We start from the raw sequence: 18,974 nt of genomic DNA on the forward strand, positions 1-18,974 counted from the left end.
TATTTCTTCAAACTTCTAACACTGTACCATAACAATTTTTCATTGTTTTAAATTCTACTTTAACTCGCTGACCAGGTGCAAATGGCAAGCTCGGGTTATTAGTGTCAAAATCGAGCTTTATTGGTTAAGGTGAGGTACTCTATATCCTCTTTATCTTCAGGTTCTGTTCTTCTTCCTCATTACTACTTTCAGAGGGGCTGCTTGTTTTAGACCTTTGTTATAGGAACTCACTACTTATCATTAATAAGTGAGTTAAAATGTGATTCTTTGGTATAAGTCGCAGAGAGGATTTCCCTAAAAATTCTACTTTGGATTAGTTTATTGGTGGCGGTACTACTGATTCGGTAACATTTTCTGCAGGAATTTAAGTATGATCCCATTGAATTTCTTTGCTGCCATTTTTAACACCTTATAGATTACTGGCTACTAGGTTTACCACTTGTCGCCTAGGTTCAATTTGCAAAAGTAGGTCTATGGGACTTTACCCTAAACAACAGACTCGGTCTCTGAAAAAATCTCTAGTAGGTTTAAGTACCATGTTTAAGGGATTAGGCAGTAACTAACAAAACATAAAAAAGTGATAAATTTAGTTACCAGTAAAAGTAAAACAAATCTATTTTAAGCCCCAGAGTTTTGGCTGTTAAAGGGTTAAAAGATTCCCACACTTAACATCATTAAAGATTACTTGCGTACCAAAATTTTCTAATTTTTCTAAAGTCGGGATCAACATGGTAAAACTTTTCCCAGGAATTTGGTGTTGATTTAAAACAAGAGCAGCGTAATCCTGGATTCAGCCCAAAAGTTACTATAGGTAAGATTCGTAACTAGAAGTATGGCCTTTGGTCATGGATCTTAATAAACCATTTTATCGCTCCTCAATAATGTTGTGTGAAGATGTGTTCGGCGCTGAGAAGGTAGGAGTTAAACCTCTGATTTTTCACATTGAAAGCCATGCGCTGGAGGTAAACCCCGTACTATCGTCCGAGTTCCGAGCGAATTTTCCTTACGTCATACCTATTATCCAGTATAATATCTAGAAAATTGCCACAACAACTGAAAAACCAGCGTTATAGCTCTTGAATACTACCAATACATACCTCGGCCGTTTAAATTTAATATTAACAGCCCATTTAGCTTCGTTCAATGATAACTGTTAAGACCCGTGTTAATCAATATCCAGTTCTTTACATATACTAAGAGAGGAATAATTATTACTGACCGGACTTTCGACCTTTTCTTTCTTTTTATTGACTTTGTTACAAATAATACAATATAGATTATCTTATATCTTTATATTTTGATATCATTTCTTTTAAAGCTTTCATAACTCTAATGGGTCCAATGTGATCCAATATTTTATGCCCTTCCAGTTTCGATCTAATGTAATAAATCCCGTCGTAACGTCTTTGGGTTCTCTTCTGATGCTCGACAATAAGTAAATAATCAGTAAACTTTTTTCATAGTCACTGATCCATTTTGCAGTATTATAATTCAAAAGTAATGCTTGTTACATATTTACCGACGCTTATTAAATTAGAGTCGATTAGGGGATAAGTAAAGTCTCCAGTTATTGGATACATCTTTTCTAGTGGTCTGAACGGTTTTTTTTTCGGAATGCTTTGTACAGGCTCGACAATAGGCCTGCAATTTTTAATCAGATTTGCATCGTTAAATATATGGCAGCTGTAGCCAGAATCTAATATATTCCTGTTATGTAAATAAGAATTTGTAGAAGAAATATTTATCTTGTTGACGAAGGTGGAAAGTGGTATGAAATGCGGATTTATCTGGTATAAGTACGTTATATACTTTTAATTAGATTTTGCTTTGCGCAACATTCGACCTTCAAGGAACCAGATTTTTTCGCATCTTGCACAAGCTTATATTCGAGCATAAAAAATTACCAGAGAAGATGATTTTTCTCAAAACATTATTATTAGAACTATACCTTTTATAATATTTCTTTGGATGTTTAGTTAGCCTTTATCACATGCTTCGAAGCTTTAAGGGAACCGTCAACCTCGAAGTTACTGACTTGCCAGGCCTACGCTATTTCATTGACAGAACTAAAAGTTATCTTTCCAAAAATTTTCTTTTGCATCAGCAAACTGCTTTTAAATAAACTTCATATGTCATCATTCGTAAAAGCAATAACAAATTTGTCAAATTTCACGTCTGTGATTAAAACGATATTGGAAAGAGCCTCTATCCTTTTAGCCAACCATTTATTCTCTTATTGAAATTGTACTGTTTTGAAGATTTCCCTCGGTAACCAATTTTAAAGGCTTAAAACTCTAGTAACTTGCTACGATGGGTATTACTGGCTATATTTGAACTGGCTACCACCATATATATATACTTAATAAAAATTTACACATCTTAAGTTCGCTTCCTTTGGGCCTTGGTTTACCTCCCTAACTATTTGTCGTTTACTCATTTGTAATATAAGTTAATTTACACTTTACTATTATTATTATTATTTAATGATATATTATCCTTATATAATAGGGGCAGAATACATATAAACTGCTATTCCTAATATGCTTGATAGACTTAAGTATTATTTTAATTCAATTAATACATATAAGAATAAAAGCGTACCGTAGTATATTATATATTATCACTTAAATTATTTTATTATTATAATTATAGTTATTATTTACCGATCTTATTTCCTTAACGTATTTTATTCTAATAATTTTTGATAATAAAATCTATTTTTTTTGTTTGGTTGTTTCTGTGTACTTCTTTCTTCTTATAATTTGCCCATGGGCTGGTAAGCAACATTGAAGGGGGAGTATATCCTTCTTTACTTCTCTTAGAGTTTAAGAGGGGGATAAGGATTAAGCAACAAAGATGTGCTATGCATATAGACTGGAGTATTTCAGTAAAAAATAATTAAATAAATGAAAGATTCAGGAATTTTTCTCCTATTTTGCGCTTCTCTGTCTTGTGGTTGTTTATTTTCGTCTGCAGGGCCAGTAATTGATCAAAGCTTAAAACCAAACCAAATAAAATGAACTTAATTGGTGGTCCTAAGGGTTAACTAACAACACGAAGAATGGTTTGTCATAAGTAACAGCTTTGCCAACTTTTAACTTTACTACCAGTAATTTTCCAACGTAAGTCAACTGATTGCCGGTATTTCAATATCCGGCTTATTTTTCTAATTCATCCCAAGTTAATATAAATTTATTGACTAATAGTGTGGCTTCATATTTCTGATAATAGAAGGGGTTAGTTTAATTCTCGAAATCATGGCGTTTCGAGAGATTGCTGTCTTCTTCGCATCAGGAAAGAACTTTTGTGGAAGCCGTCAGAAGCTTCCCATCTATTAAAGAAACTACTTACTTTCAATCTTCCGGTTTAATAACTGGTCACAAATTTTAAGCTTTTCATTTACTGTGAGACCCATCTTACTATTTTATTATTAAACGACCATAAAAAATTAAGTAATCATTATCTATTGCATCAATCTTACTGCAAAAAGATATTATTATTATCTATTACTTAAATAAATTGTTACTATATTGTTAGCTAAGTTACTACTAAATTTTATTAAAAAGTATTATTAACTATTACTAATTTAAAACAACTCGTAATTGGTAAAGCAAAGAACTTTAAAGTTTTCTTAATTTGCTTAAAATATATAGGAGCTAGTTAACTTAGTGTTTACTTACTTAGTTGTCCTTAAGGCTACTAAGTAATTAATCCACCTCGACTAAAACGCCCTCTAGACGTTTAGTCTTTGTTCTAGATTTCTAGACTAAAATTATTACCTTTTTTTGGGCCTCTAGACCAACGTAAAACTACAACAAAAAAGACATGGTGAACACCGAAATAGAAAGATAGAGAGGAATCAAAAAACAAATGGGAAGAGTCACAAATATTTGATTAAACATATATAGAGACCATACATATTAATGCAAAATTAATGCAAATAATTCAAAAACTATCTAATAAACAATAAATAGTTATCCTTAATTATTATTATTTCAAATCGGTGCTGTAAACTATTTAAATTCTAAACAATAAATGTTACCTTCATAACTTGGAAAGAAAAATATAATGGCAGACCTTTCCCGAAGAATGTCAAATACTGCACGCAGTTAAATATTAACATGAACGATAATAAATTATATTAAAATGTTATTTGCACCCTAAGTTTAACTAATAAAAGAAAATAGGTTATATCCAATATTACCTTAAACTAAAAATTAATTTTTTTTTACTTTAAATTGTGTTCCTAGGGAATTAATCATAAGGACTCAAATTGCTTGCAACTTTCTAAGATGCAATTTTAAAGACGAAAAGCAATAAGCTTTATGATTAATGACACTGACTGGTTATATATATATGAGTAATAAAATTACTTTTCAAAGATTAGGGGTATTCTCCTAGTGACTCTTCGGCTTGTAGTTGTTTATTTTAGTCTGCAAGGCTTAACATCAATTATAACTACATCCTAAAAACCAAAAGAAACCGATAAAAAAAAAAGATAATAGGCTATAGGGCTGCAAGAAACACTTAAAAAAGTAACTAGTTATTAATAAATGTGGGCTCCTAACTTTCTTACACCTGCGTTTTTGGCATGTAGTTTGTGAATACAATTAGATTATATACCTGTTGGCTATCATTTTTCTTGGGTATGTTGAACTTTGGCTTGCCTTACTAAAGGCGTTAAGTGAAACACGCTATAATTAAAAACTGTGATATTTATAGAGCTTTTAATTATTAATGTATATTTAAAAAAGGTTTTAAAGTCTGCATTTACTCAACAAAACCAAAATGTGCTCTTACATGCTTTCAGATATAGCCCTACCATTAATAAAAAAAATATTCATCTACTTAAAAATTATCCTACACCATTAAATAAAAACTCGCCCATCACTACTTAATTTACACTCTCTTGAAAGATATTATATGGTCATAAGTAACGTGAGGTAACTTAAGCACCTTCAAAGTATGAAATGGGCAAAGGGTTATTAAGAAAAAGCAGTATTACAACATTTCTTGATTAAAAAAGTCTATAATTTATACGGTCTTGTTGTCTAATTTTTTTTAATTTATTTATTTATGGTATCGTTAAATACCGAGCAGAAAAAGTTTTAAGAGAATTTTTTTTTGTTATTACAGATATCAAAAATGCATAAACTATGAGCCCTCATGCTTGAGAGTAGCAAAAGAGTACGTACAAAAATTAATAAATCTCGTTACACTATCTTTCGCTTTAAATTTATATATTAAGCGAATAGAAAGTATAAAAAAGTTTAAGGTTTACTTATCTCATAAGGTTTTACACCATCAAACTAAGATAAAAAATATATATAAATTTAGCTTAAAAGTTTTATATGCACTACATTTATGTAATTTATTAAAACCCGCAACCAATTACCTCTGAAACGTTTTTCCTTTTTAATTGAACATATTAATTAGTTAAGTATTTACTTATTTCTAACTAGACCTTAACCTTAACCATGATATGCACTCTAATAACTAGTTAGCAATAACGAACTAAAATTTAAAAAAAAGTTTCATTGGCTAAAATTATTAAATTTCAATGAGCAAAATAGTTGATCTTCCGAATTATGAAGATGTTGCTGATATATGTGTGTCAAAAGGAACTTGTAATTGTCACCAGTTCAAGGGCGAATGTTGTTCATTTTGTCTTAAAAAAGATGACAGTGCCATATTATTTACGACTTCACCCATTAACATTGATTATTTCTATTTGAAGGTTAAGTATTTGTTGTAACCTTAATATTTTCATTCACACCACAATGATTAGGACTTCTGGATCACGACCTCCATATTACTGGCCCTACTATCTCTGTGGTTGCTGCAAATCAGTTTTACATGGCCGTACTGGATCGTAAATCCGGTAACAGGAATAGATTTTGGTTTATATGAATATAACATCACTTATGTGGTCAAGTACCATTATGAGCCTTTATTCAAAAAATGGATCCCTGAAGCACTAGGTAAATACGCCGGTATTCCTTCGTATATACAAAAAGAAATTTTAGATAAGCAGTATAGTTTTCAAATTAATAACGATAGCAATCTTACTGGAGATTTAACTATATTTGCAAAAGCAAGACACAATCCACGAAAAAAATTTTTGAGCTCTGTTCTTTATCCTAATATCATAGAAATTACTGTACCTCCCTCAAAAATACACGTGGCAAATGTCAAGGAAAAATTGTATAAAGTCTTCATAAGCATAACTAATCCTTTTACTTATTTAATAATAGCACTTTCAATCATTTCACACGCTATCACTTTAGTGTCCTGTATAGGATTACTACTTCTGCAATATTTAGAAAACACTGACCCTTTTAATTTACCTTTTTTTGTGGAAATAATGATATATTGGTTTTCAAAATTTTCCGCTAACACAGTCATTATTTTTAACCAACGAAACATAAAAGTTTTTAGGTTTATACTTTTAATTGTTATATCGTTGCTTTCTTTCCTTTCCGGGCTATTACTCTTTGTAACAACAACTGTCTACCTATGTCGCCAACTCCCTAACGAATATAAGTTTGGTTTATGTGCTTATCTGTTGCTTATAGTTGGCGTACTTCAATCATTTAAAGGGGTGTGCCTTCTTTTATCTCTTATTCAGATTAAAGTATCTCTAAAGTATCCTTTTCCTCAAAGCGTTCATTAAGATCTTTGTAATTATATGATATATAATAAAAAATCTTTGCAATACTAATTTTTTTAAGCACAAATTTTTTAGATTTTTATTTCATTGACAAATAAATGGTTTCCTAGGATGTTCAAGTGGGTTGTTGCCTTGTTTACTCCCTTAGGCTCCTAACATTGTATTTCTAGAAAACTTGTTAAATTTTTAGGAAGTAAATTTTTTTTAAATTACTTGATAATAAACAGCACACATACAGATTATTAAAAAAGTTAAATGAAAGAGACAACAATGACACATGCATAAATGTGCAATCCACGTACTTTTAAAATATAGCTAAGCGCTGGCTTCGTTACTTTTTTCTGTACAGTTTGTTTTGGGTTCTTATAAAGTCTATGAATAAGATAATATAGTGCCCTTTACAGTTTTACAAATAAGCCTGTTGAATTTATATATTAAAATACAGCATGGTTAAGAAAAAGAGCACTTACATATTAACCCTCAGATAAAGTGAGCCCGTAGACTTTAATAAAAAATTAAACGAAGCTCTATCTTTCAGTTTACTTTATATGTCCTTTTTCGTAAGTTACCAGCTCCGCTTATGTGGTTAATAATAAAATTTATCAAAGTAGCTTTTATATAATAGCTGTACGTACCCATCTCATAGCTTTGTAGGTTGCTTGCATACTGCAAATGATCTAGCCCCCCTCGCCTTAGTTTCTTTAAACGTATTATTAGTTGTGGCGACCATGCATTTTCTAAACTGTCCTTGATCGTACTTGCTTTTCAGCACTTAAATAATTTTTAAGGCATACTACTAAGTTAAGAGTCTGGTTCTGTTACCTTCTTTAGGTGTTAATCGTCTTTGGCTTTATGTACTTTAATTTTCTTTTTTTCACTTCTATTGCTCTCGGTTTCTGGTTTCTCTTTCTATTTAAAGGTCTTGGCATAAGTTTTTATCCCGCTTGTGCCCAGCTTAAGCTTACTTATGTCTTTAATCTATACTTATAAAAAGTTTATGAGATTAACTTCCTATTATTAATTAAAACATATCATGTAATGTATTAGGAGTTATAAAAAAGTAAAACAAAAGTATATAAACAAAATTTGTATATAAAAAATATGCCAAAAAATGGTATGATAACAAATAATATAATAAGGCTTGTCTGCTGCTTTTATTTATTTATTATTTATTGAAATACTCCAGTCTATATGCATAGCACATCTTTGTTGCTTAATCCTTATCCCCCTCTTAAACTCTAAGAGAAGTAAAGAAGGATATACTCCCCCTTCAATGTTGCTTACCAGCCCATGGGCAAATTATAAGAAGAAAGAAGTACACAGAAACAACCAAACAAAAAAAATAGATTTTATTATCAAAAATTATTAGAATAAAATACGTTAAGAAATAAGATCGGTAAATAATAACTATAATTATAATAATAAAATAATTTAAGTGATAATATATAATATACTACGGTACGCTTTTATTCTTATATGTATTAATTGAATTAAAATAATACTTAAGTCTATCAAGCATATTAGGAATAGCAGTTTATATGTATTCTGCCCCTATTATATAGGGATAATTTATCATTAAATAATAATAATAATAGTAAAGTGTAAATTAACCTATATTACAAATGAGTAAACGACAAATAGTTAGGGAGGTAAACCAATGCTCAAAGGAAGCGATCGTAATATGTGTTTAGGTCTTTCGAACCTTTTATACTGGTCTGGGTTATAACTAACTGCAGTGGCTAATGAAATATTGGTTTGTCCACTCTATTCTTTATAACATTTAGTTGCAAATTGTAAGAACAAAGTTTTGATTGTTTTCATTTGGCGGCCACAATGTAACTGAGCATTACGTATGAACCATGGAGCATAAGTAATTATTTTGAGGAGTTTGTTTTGATAAATCTGCAGTCTATTTATTTGAACGCTCAGAGTAGACCAACAAACGGAAGCATACACCATAATTGGGCGAATAATGGATTTATATAGAAGCACCTTGTTTAGGTGTTATTGCGGCGCCTACATATGAATGGGTATAGGGCATTCTTATCAGCGTTCAATTTCCTGACATACTACATGAGCGTACCACGTTAATTTATGATCTATAATGACTCCTAAGTACTTAACACGAGAGCTCCACGGAATAGCAGTTTTAAATATATATAGAGTTTGGAGTTTTTAAATATTAACTTTCTACTCTTGAAATTATCATTGCTTTCGCCCCTAGAAGCTTATCTTCCATGATTAAACTGGGTTTCCAGAGTGTACAAATAAAGTTGTAAGTGTTTAAGAGTCAGGAGAGCCGTCGATTTAAAGCCGCAGGATATAGCTGTGTCGTCCGCACATGGGGTAGTGATATGGTAGTTGAGCTGGGGGCGTTTACCGTATAAATTGCTAATAAAAGCAGTGATAAGATTCAGCCTTGAGGGGCTTCTGCTTTTGTGGTAACAGCTTTGTGGTATTTATAATAAAAAATTGGATTCGAATAACCAATCAAAATTAGTTTTCATCACCAACTAAGTTCCCCTTTCCATTAGATTAGTTATAAAAAAAACCTTTTTTAGTAATTCTTTTTTTGCAAACTGTTATACGTAGTTGAGAGTAGCCGTCCGAGGGCACGAACCTAATTAATGATTTAAGGAATTTCTGAGCTTTGTGCTCTTTATTTTTTTTTTTTTCCGTTGTGGTGCTCAGTTTGTAAGGTGGGAAGCGTTGTGCTACTCATGTGGTTCAAGAGCAATCAAATAAATTATACAGCTCTTTTTACTTTCTACTAACTCTGTTTGATTTTCTTTGTTATATTATTGAGAACATTACTCTCAACCTGTATATAATTTATTAGTTCTTAAAGTTATCAAGGCTGTAAGATAATACTAAATAAAAACGGATTCGAAGAACCAATCAATATCGGTATCCCAACCGATGAAAATCCTTTTTCTGTTAACTGAATTAGTTTTTAATTTAGTTTTGTAGTTATTTTCTTGTTGTAATGAATGTAATATATGATGATCAAGAGGTTAATACCGTTCTTTTTGCTTTAAACCATATTTTTAAAGATAAAATGAACCAAAATTCCCGTAAACTTTACAATTTGTTAAAATTTTTAAATTCTAGAGCTAGTATAAAACATGTGTGGTAAGCGCTCCTTCCTATGGTTTGGGTTAACTGGCCAATTTCTAACCGGTCTTCAGGTAGATTGGTGTCTCGTAACTGCGGTCTTCTCTTCTGGTGGTGGTTTTTAGCAGTTTATCATACATGAAGTTAAATGGCGAAAGCCCGGCCCAATATTTTCCGCTTTTCTCTGGTTCCCTGGAACAGCCATTACAACTTCAAAAGGGCACACCGTGTGCACTTGTGCCCTGACCCCTCTTGAAGTGGGGGCTGCATATAAAGCGGGATAAGTTCTTTTAAAGACCGGTCGTTTAATGCTAGTGCCAAAATAAATATTGTGGTCTGTCCATTATTTTACTCTAGCGTTTTTAATTCTCTCTTAATGCTGGGCAGGGCTTTGCGCTTTTTTTGTTGTAGTTTGATGTTTTGGTCTAAAGGGCCAGAGATATTATTTATGTGATAGTTTTAGTCTGAGGGCTAGATCTTATATAACCAAAAGGCCCTGTGAGTGTTTAAGTCAAAATAAGTAAAAAAAAGCTTAGTTAAATTTCTAAAGATTAAATATTTAAAAAAATTGGAAAATCTTGATTTTGAGCTAATTTTTTTTTTCTTCTTAAAATTCGTGGTTCATCAATTTAAAACTTATTAAAACAGAAAGAAAAAGGTAAAAGTACATATCAGGCCTTTTGACTTGAAGATTAGCCTGATAGTACATATAAGCGCCAGGCGTATTATTTTGTATGTTTAATCCTAGATTGAGGACGCCAGGGAAGAAATTTATCTATAATTCTTTTCCGCCCAGCCATACCTTGAATATAATTTTTAAAGTTGACTGCGGCGGAGGTATAGGGGATCTGTAGATAGTCCATAAAAAAAATCTTAATTGCACCCGCTCTTTAGCGCCACTTTTGTTAATTTAAGAAAGGGTCTCATATTAATTAAATATTTGCTACCAAACATTTTTATATACAATTCTAAATTTGTTGATGATTCTTGCGGTGACGGTTAGAGATAGAGAAAAAGCAGGTTGACTTTCAAGGATATAGTGATAGGGTACGATTTTTCCGGTTGCCAACAGTGTTGATGCCGATAATAGTGATGAGTAATATATTGAAAATTAGTGGGAAAACTTTCTTTTGGAAGAAATGAAAGAAGAAATGAGTTTCCTTATACAAAGGCAAAAAAGACAAAGTAAAAAAATATTTAAACCACACAATAATACACAAAAATTAAGGTTAGACTTTTTTAAAAACTATTTCCTCGAAGGCAGTTAACGACTATTTCTTTTTTGTTAGTGTTTACTGTTAATTCTACATCAACAAATAGCAAAAAGTAAACTAATTGATTATATAAATTAACATATAATAATTTGCACTTAATAAGTATTTCTTACAATATATAGAAAGAGGTTACTTCAAAATAAATAACTAGATGGGCACCCTTATTTCGAAAATTAATTTTTTTTTTTTGTAAGAAAAGAAAAACCTATTAATACATATTTTATCACAATGAAGCAAATAATCGCTTTCAACTAAAGCTCATAAAAGTTTTATAAATACTTCGTTTAATATAAGAACTATTTTAATTAACACCTTTTGGAAAACAAATAAAATAATTTATGCGAATTTTATTAAATCTCTTTTAATCTGAGTGCGAAGAAAATAGCTTGAAGGTACTGAACACGAATCGATCTTGAGCTACGTAGCTTCCTTGATTCGTTTATAATATACAGACAATATATATAAATAGCTTTTTGAACGGCTATTAATAGGACGCTTGAGTTCACGCTACTCCGATTTACAAATACTTTGACTGGAGTCAGAACTTCTATGAGTACAAAATATGTCTACCCACGGTTTCGAAATAAGGATTGCGTTAAAAAGTGTGTGGCACCGTTTAGACTATTTGTAAATTAAGGACTTAGAGTTTTGGAAAAAGGAAAATTTCTTTTTGAGCGGGACCCAAATGTTAATAAATTTAAATTTACATATTTCAGCTCTGCAAAATAGATTAACATCGAGTGTTTTTATCTTAATTTTTTTATCTTAATTTCTCTCGGTAGCAGTGAAACAGAAAAAAAACTTCATTATACACAATAAAGTTAATATATAACATCTTGAACAGTACTTAACAGTGCTTTATTAAAAAATTATAGTTTTTGATTACTCGTGAGCTTCACCAGGTTCTCCAGAGATCTACAAGAAAAGTTTGTTAAAAAATAAAGCGTTATTATAATTTTAAAAAATACAAACTGAGTTGAAGCAACCCAAAACTAATATAAAAAGCACTCATAATAAAAAAGGTACAAGCAAGTAAGCAATTCATATAGAGCTTTAAAAAACTTAATAAATACAAAAGTAGTTACCTTTGAACTAAAAAAATAATCTAAAATAATAATCTACACCAGAAATAAATAAGAGAATTAGAATTATATACTCTTCTGAAGGCTTTCATGTTTGTGGCAGAAACGGGAGAGCCAATCAGACGAAGATAACGAATGACAGTTGTCTCGCAGTCTCCTTCGTTGCTTTGAATAAAAAACTAAATTGTTCACGTGGAAATGGTAGAAAGTAAAGAAAAAAAGATGTTAAAACAAGGAAATAGTAACTAAAAATAAAAATTAATAAAACGGAAATAAAAGAGACACGAAGAAGTAAAGAGAAACATTAAAAACTTACGACAATCTTGTTAACGTTCTGATATTTGACAAACTGGAGCTGCACAAGAGAGACGGACGAATCGGAAACCTTCAAGGACAACTCCTGCGTGGCTTGCGCCGTCTTAGCAGCAGCTATGAACACTAGCATGCAACGCCGGAAGAGTAGAAAGGGAACCTCGCACTCGTCAAAGTCGGGAACAAAAGGCGGATTGACAAACACTCTGACCAATGACGGCGCTTGGCCTGGACATCCACGTGGTTCAGAGAGCGCAAGGAAAGTAAGTCAAGGAGAGCAACAATAAAGACCCACCGTTGGCCGGCGCACGCACATCGATAGAGTGGAGTTTGACGGGCTGCACGAAAGGAATGGAGAGGATCAGCTGGAAAAAAAACGGTGAACTTTTCCATTAATAACAAGAATACAACATGAAATTTATACACGTGACATAGCGAAGAACAGTTAACAAATACTAGTCTACGTTGGCCAGCTAAGTAACAGCAGCTTTTAAGTTGAAAAATTACGTAAAATAAAACATGGAGCAAGCAACCACTGAATCAAACAACTTTCAATATACAAATAAATAATTTGCTAAAAATATTAATTTTAACAAAAAATCTCTTAAAACCCATTTCGTGGTATAATAATAATAAAGAAGACTTTGAACATATATTAACCTGCTCGTCGGCGTCGCTTTCCAAATAAGACCCGTCATCTTTTAATAAAGCTAAATGTAAAAGAGCAATAGATATTAAACAAGTATATTAAAAGTTCCTTTTGTGATTGAAACAACTTTCTTATATAAAAATTTGTTATAATATAAATTTAAAACACAATTTATATTGAATAAAAACTTAAAAAAGTCTAGCAGAGTTCTTAAAAGAGCTCATGAAATCAACTAGAATAGTCATATAACTTTTAGAATCAACCGGAAACGGGATGTCCTTCCCGTTGATTCAAACACTCCATGTTCTTTTTATCAATAAAGTCTAACAAGTCGCCCTTAACAAAAAAAAAAATTACAAACTGTATTGGACATGTCTTGTTAATAGCAAAATATCCTAGAAGAGAGCAGAATAACAAAACAAACATAGCCTGGCACAACATCAACAACGTCGTCCTGAAATGTGGTTATACTTTTAATTAAGCGATTTTTGTCGGCTCCTAAATAATAATAAAGTTATATATAAAATTCCAGTTTTATTTAATAGTTAAATGCTAAAACGGCTTACAAAACTAACCCGAAAAAAAATCAACCTTCTTTCCATTTTTTATAAAAATAAATGTTGGTACGCTGCTAACACTGTAACAACGAGTAGTTTCCTAGGAAAAATATGTCAAATAAATAAGTACTTAAAAAATTACTCATTCATTAACTAATTTAAAATAAAATGAAGTTATTGATACACGTTCTATATACTTACTTATCTTATATATTAAAGACTCAGATAATGGTAAGAACCTTGCACATGTCGATATCAACTTTTAAAAATAAGCAAGAGCTATAAAATTTAGATGAAAGCTCCAAAAAAACAGGAGAAAAAGATCTGCATGGCCCACACCTCCATTTAAATTTGAAAAGTAAAAAAACTATTATTATCTTTTAGAAAATATATATAATATAAAACTTACCAAGTGGCATAAAAATCTACAACAACCTATAAAAAGAAGGTTAAAAATTTTTTATAAACATTGTAAAAATTAATAATAAAAAAGGTATTATCGCGTAGATATCTCAGAAGTTAAATAATGCATAAAAAAAAAGTTTAAGTCTACGCAGCTATACTATTAGTGATATATATAGTATTATGTGTGCTCTGTGCGGATATTTAAGAAAGTCAGTAAAGTCGTACAAAAGCGTTATTAATTAATTGAATAAATATTTTAGGATATCAGATCCGAAAAATAGAAAAACATTTTAAAAAACTAATGAAGTTGAGTCTCACAAGTTTGTTGCCTGCCGAGCCCACTAAAGCAGAGAATTCTGCATCACTTGAAACAGACCGGACGGACATCACCCAAGCTTTCGTAACCGTTATTAAGGGCGTAGACCCTTTCGGTAGATAATTCGTAAATTAATTAACCACAAGACATCCACTTACTAGAGTAATTCTCTTGGGTGAAAAAGGCAATACTTAAAGATTTAAATGCTGTCTCAAAGTAAGTTAAAAATTAGAGGCCAAGAAACTATAAAGCTTTTTGTCGCCAATATAAAAAACTAGACAATTTTGCTTAAAGAGTTGCCGGCCTGTCAACAAGTTAAATACGTCCATAATCATAACGACCTTGGGAATTGTAGCAAGAGTGGCTGTAGTGTTTATTTGCTCTTGTGCCTACCTAAACTGTTATGTACTAGTCCCCTTAAACAAATGACCAGTGCCTGCAAGCGTAAAGGTTATACAGCAACAATGAAGTCTTCTTATAATTTTTATTTATGTTATTTCGTTGCTTACTGAAATTGAAGACTACCTTTCTTGGGATGATTATTTTATAAGTGTCGCATTTCTCTCCTCAATGCGATCGAAGGATCCACATACCCAAGGTTTTAGGATAAGCTTTGTTGTTGCCACAGTTTTTCAAAATATAGCTAAAGCTTAGTTTTTATACGCCGAGCCAAATCTCGTACAATACTTAACTCATTTTAGCTAATTTTTTTTCCAGTAAAGTTTACTTGAGCTAAATTTATAATTTAAAGTGGGCGCCTGTATTGTGAATCCTGAAAATAAAATTGTGGGTATTGGCTATAACGGAATGCCGAATGGGTAACAAAACTTATTATTCACAACTTTTTTAAGCTAATTTATTGATACCGTATTGTATAGTAATATGTTTAATAATTCTGTAATTTTACTACTGGGCCCCAGAAACTATAGGATTAGATATTGCTGAATTTATCAAATATATATAAGTTATAAGTTAGAAATATAATGTTTAATACTTAACAGGTATGAAAAAAAAATATGGCACCCTTAGTTTTTCTTATTTTTTTTATAAACGCGAAATTGTGAATAACAGGTGCAGCGACGATGTACTCCCCTGGAGCCAAGAAGGTCCTTTTTTAGAAACAAAGTAAAGTTGTGTATATATAAAAGTTAGAAAATAACCAAACACTCTGAGTAAAAGTAACCTGAATCCTATCCTTGAAGGTTATAATAGTTGTTTTGCAACATTGTTATTGGGTTGGCCTACGCGGCTGCTTCTGAACTATTTCAGCCATATTAGTGAGGCCAAGGGAAGTGCCATAATAAATTTCGTTTTGAGTAGAAACATAGTTGCCCGTTTGACTGAGTTAGTTGGTGCAGTATCCTATCTGAAAAAGCTCTCGTCCACACATACTGTTAATTAGTACTACAACCCTTATACTTTCTATAGATATCCCTACGTGTGTCACGCAGAACTGAACGCCATACTCAACAAGAACAGCGCTAGTGTGAAAGGCTGTCGCATGTACGTGGGGGACTTTCCTTGCAACGGTCTGTTAATTTAAAGTAGCTTAAATAGCGGTTGTTAATTCTCTAACGAGAAAGAGTGCTGCAAGTTGATCATCCAAGCGGGCTTAGTGGAAGTCGTCTACAATAAGGACACATCACCGAAGCATCCACCGTACGTCGCTGCCAGGCGTCTGCTTGAACTGGCCGGTGTCTCCTACAGGTCTTTTTCTTATCGCGCTAAGTTTCTGCTTTGCTCGAGCCCCTCGCCGGCCTTCACAGGCAGTACACTCCCACCGTTCCCCACGTGAATATCGTGTTTGCCAAGGCATCCCAGTGATAAGCCCATAGTCTTGGTATCTTTAGCAATACTTCGCGCTTTTTATTATTATTCACACTATGGTAGAATGTAATTCGACGTGCTACGTGAACTTTTTCTTTTAGAGAATCTTATCAAGTTAACTCAATCTTGGCGCGGAAAATATTATCATTGAAAAAATAAATTTATTATTTTTTTTACTTTTCCTATTAAGGGCTATTCCATTCAAGGAGGGATTTAAAGTTGATTATTTAAATTTTATTTCTTGCTTATACGGAACTGCCTTTATATATCATCTTTCTAAGTACAAATAGGTTTTTCGTGATAATAAATAAAAGTATGTTATTGAGTGATTCTTAAACACTGGACTAGAGTGACGTATTTCTTAAATTACATAAGTTATTTTTCTGCTTCTTGAGTCAGTCTGCACGCCAAACTAATAAGCCCTTTTGATTGGCACCTTCTCACTAATTTTTTTAAGCCTCCACTGGTACGGATTTACGCCAATCTTTTTTTTTCCCACCTTTCGTTAGTTTGACGGCATGAGACCCCTGCCTTGATCCCTTCGTTCACTAATAACGCCGTCCCTAATAGCGTGGAGTCCCTGTTTTCCTGGTTCAGGTCGAAAACTTATTTCACAAGATTGAGAAAAATATTTGCAAAATACCCAACAAAGAAAATAGAGCCTTTATCTTCCAGCACATTTAAGAAGGGGTAAGCCGTATAGTATACAAAATCAAGGTTCACGGGGCCATTAAGAAGAGTACAAGTCATTTATTGCAATCCACTACCAAGCAGAAGAGTACGGTTTTAAACAAAAACGTTCTATACGTAACTAGAGAAGTAAATTGTAAAATAGTCGCAGATTGTATCCTACTCGATTTTAAAAAAGAAGGCATATGGCAACGTTTGACGTTTATGTTTCGGGTCGTACAGGGAAGAGCACTTAGATTGTGTTTTTCTTCAGTGTTTTTTTCACTCCAAATGGCAGACTTACCTAAAACAATAATCTTAATAAAAAATATCAATTTTGGGAAATTCCTTTATTAAGGCTTCTGCTTTAGTACATTCACGTCTTATTTCTTCTTTTTCGAGGTAGCCGAATGGCATAAAAAGTTAAAGTTAAATTTTGTGGCTAAGTGAAAAGGTTTCTTAGCAGGAAGAAGGCACCAGACAATTTCCTCGAACTTATGGAGAAATCTACTTCATGTTACTGCGTTTACTAACCCTCTGGGGTTCAGTAGTGCGGCTCAACGGCACAGGGCTTGAAGTCCAAAACATCCAAAAAGTTATAGACTATTAGGCGAATATATTTTTTAAAAATGGAATTACATAAAAATCTCCAGGATAAAAGGTCAGTTTCCTCCTTTCTGATTTTGCTAAATGGCCAATGACTTAATTTTTCCTAACAACAACTAACGGAGTTACGACATGTTAGCCTCAAATTTGGTTCGACTTTCAACATCAGAGGAAGCATGTTAATTACGTTCCATTATTTAGATAACTAAAATAAAAGTATTACAGTATAATTAAGCATAGGAGTACACGTTGTGTTAGCGAGTTTTGCTTCAAAGAATTTTGTCGTTATGACGAGCGCCAATTTCATAAAAGTCACTATATAACGGTGTCAGCTGCTCTAATGGCCTTAGCTTTGTAATACGCCTCATCTTCTTAAGCAACCGAGGAGTTTGTAGTAATGAATAACATGGTGAGTATTATTATATAATTTTACATAAGTTTGCCGAATTGAACGTTTTTACAATTTTTTATGCAACAAACCATAATTAAGCATTGTTTTTATCTCTGTTTAATGTAGTTGCTTTATATAAAAGAGCGTTTTCCTTTAAATGTTTCTGAAATACCATGGTGTTTTAGTGCTTGTCCCTTAATCCCCTTGAGTAAGACTATATATATATGTAACAGTTATTTTCTTAGTTCTGAAATATAATTTTAATAAAGTAAGGTAGCAAGAGTATATAGTAACTTTAGCCAAAACAACGAAAGGCAGACAGGAAGTAAGGGCAACTTTACTGTAGGTTTCTTATTACACGAATATGTATGTATATAGATTATTAAAGGGATTTTTCTTTCAAATTTAGTAGTTATTTTTAAATTATGTTTGTGAATTAAAAGTAGATCTTCCTGTCGTGTCTTCTCTTTCTAAGCTCTTTGAAAGCAACCAAAGTTTTGAGAACTTTCTAAGTATGTACAGTAGCTTATATACCATGATGCTTCGCGTACTCCCTATATCAAACACCTAAAAAAAAAAGAATTTATGTTTTTTGTAAAAGTTTGTAAAGGAAGAACAATTTTAGGTGGTCATAATTAGGCTAGGGTATCGAAACCACTTCTGGTTTCTAAAAACAGCGTGAATTTTTAATAAAATCCGAAGTCTAGTAGTTATGTTTACCATATATTTTAAAGTAACTATAGACTTTTAAAATAGCAGGTTTACTTTACCTTAGCGAGCTGATAGGTCTGATTAACGAAATACGAGAAAAACTTTCCAAGAGCACCCCCCCCCCCGCCTTCACCCCCTTAGCTTAGGGTTGAGATTAAGATTAGGATTTAAGTAATACTCAGTTTCTAATTCCACCTTGGGTTATTTAATTAACTAAAATGCTTAAATAAATATAAGTAACTATAAATAGCTTTGTTAATAGCATTGATAACTTCGAAATATCCCTGGCGAGAGAGCTCAAAGAAAGGATGTTTTATTGGTGGCATAATAACATAATCACGCCTTATACAAAAAAAAAAGTATGATAAAGGTGGAAAGGGAAATCTGGTAT

At 32.1% G+C, this 18,974-nt stretch overlaps 2 protein-coding genes across 4 annotated transcripts; one reads left to right on the forward strand and one right to left on the reverse strand.

Moving 5' to 3' along the window:
* Positions 1–11,903: 11,903 nt before the first annotated feature.
* On the reverse strand, positions 11,904–14,464 carry LOC135119651 (thioredoxin-like protein 1). Of its 2 annotated transcripts, none has more exons than XM_064044046.1 (12): positions 14,382–14,464; positions 14,068–14,093; positions 13,898–13,997; positions 13,677–13,758; positions 13,526–13,599; positions 13,365–13,437; positions 13,113–13,162; positions 12,748–12,790; positions 12,613–12,680; positions 12,457–12,558; positions 12,215–12,319; positions 11,904–11,973 (listed from the first exon to the last, which is right to left on the reverse strand). In XM_064044046.1, the coding sequence occupies exons 1-12, from the start codon at positions 14,448–14,450 to the stop codon at positions 11,941–11,943; spliced, it is 825 nt and encodes a 274-aa protein (XP_063900116.1). In that variant the 5' UTR covers positions 14,451–14,464; the 3' UTR covers positions 11,904–11,940. The 2 variants fall into 2 exon arrangements, with proteins under 2 accessions (XP_063900116.1, XP_063900115.1); XM_064044045.1 differs by having other exon boundaries at positions 12,748–12,817.
* Positions 14,465–14,745: 281 nt separating this feature from the next.
* LOC135119652 (deoxycytidylate deaminase-like) lies at positions 14,746–16,345 on the forward strand. 2 transcript variants are annotated; one of them, XM_064044047.1, is made up of 8 exons: positions 14,746–14,829; positions 14,900–14,977; positions 15,131–15,197; positions 15,451–15,504; positions 15,808–15,908; positions 15,963–16,086; positions 16,146–16,219; positions 16,270–16,345. In XM_064044047.1, the coding sequence occupies exons 1-7, from the start codon at positions 14,805–14,807 to the stop codon at positions 16,201–16,203; spliced, it is 507 nt and encodes a 168-aa protein (XP_063900117.1). In that variant the 5' UTR covers positions 14,746–14,804; the 3' UTR covers positions 16,204–16,219; positions 16,270–16,345. The 2 variants fall into 2 exon arrangements, with proteins under 2 accessions (XP_063900117.1, XP_063900118.1); XM_064044048.1 differs by having other exon boundaries at positions 16,308–16,322.
* Positions 16,346–18,974: the final 2,629 nt, after the last annotated feature.

The sequence above is a fragment of the Zophobas morio genome, unplaced genomic scaffold (genome assembly GCF_036711695.1).
Source record: "Zophobas morio isolate AGI-343-1 ecotype UQ-CSIRO unplaced genomic scaffold, CSIRO_AGI_Zmor_V1 ptg000277l, whole genome shotgun sequence".
Taxonomy (NCBI): domain Eukaryota; kingdom Metazoa; phylum Arthropoda; class Insecta; order Coleoptera; family Tenebrionidae; genus Zophobas; species Zophobas morio.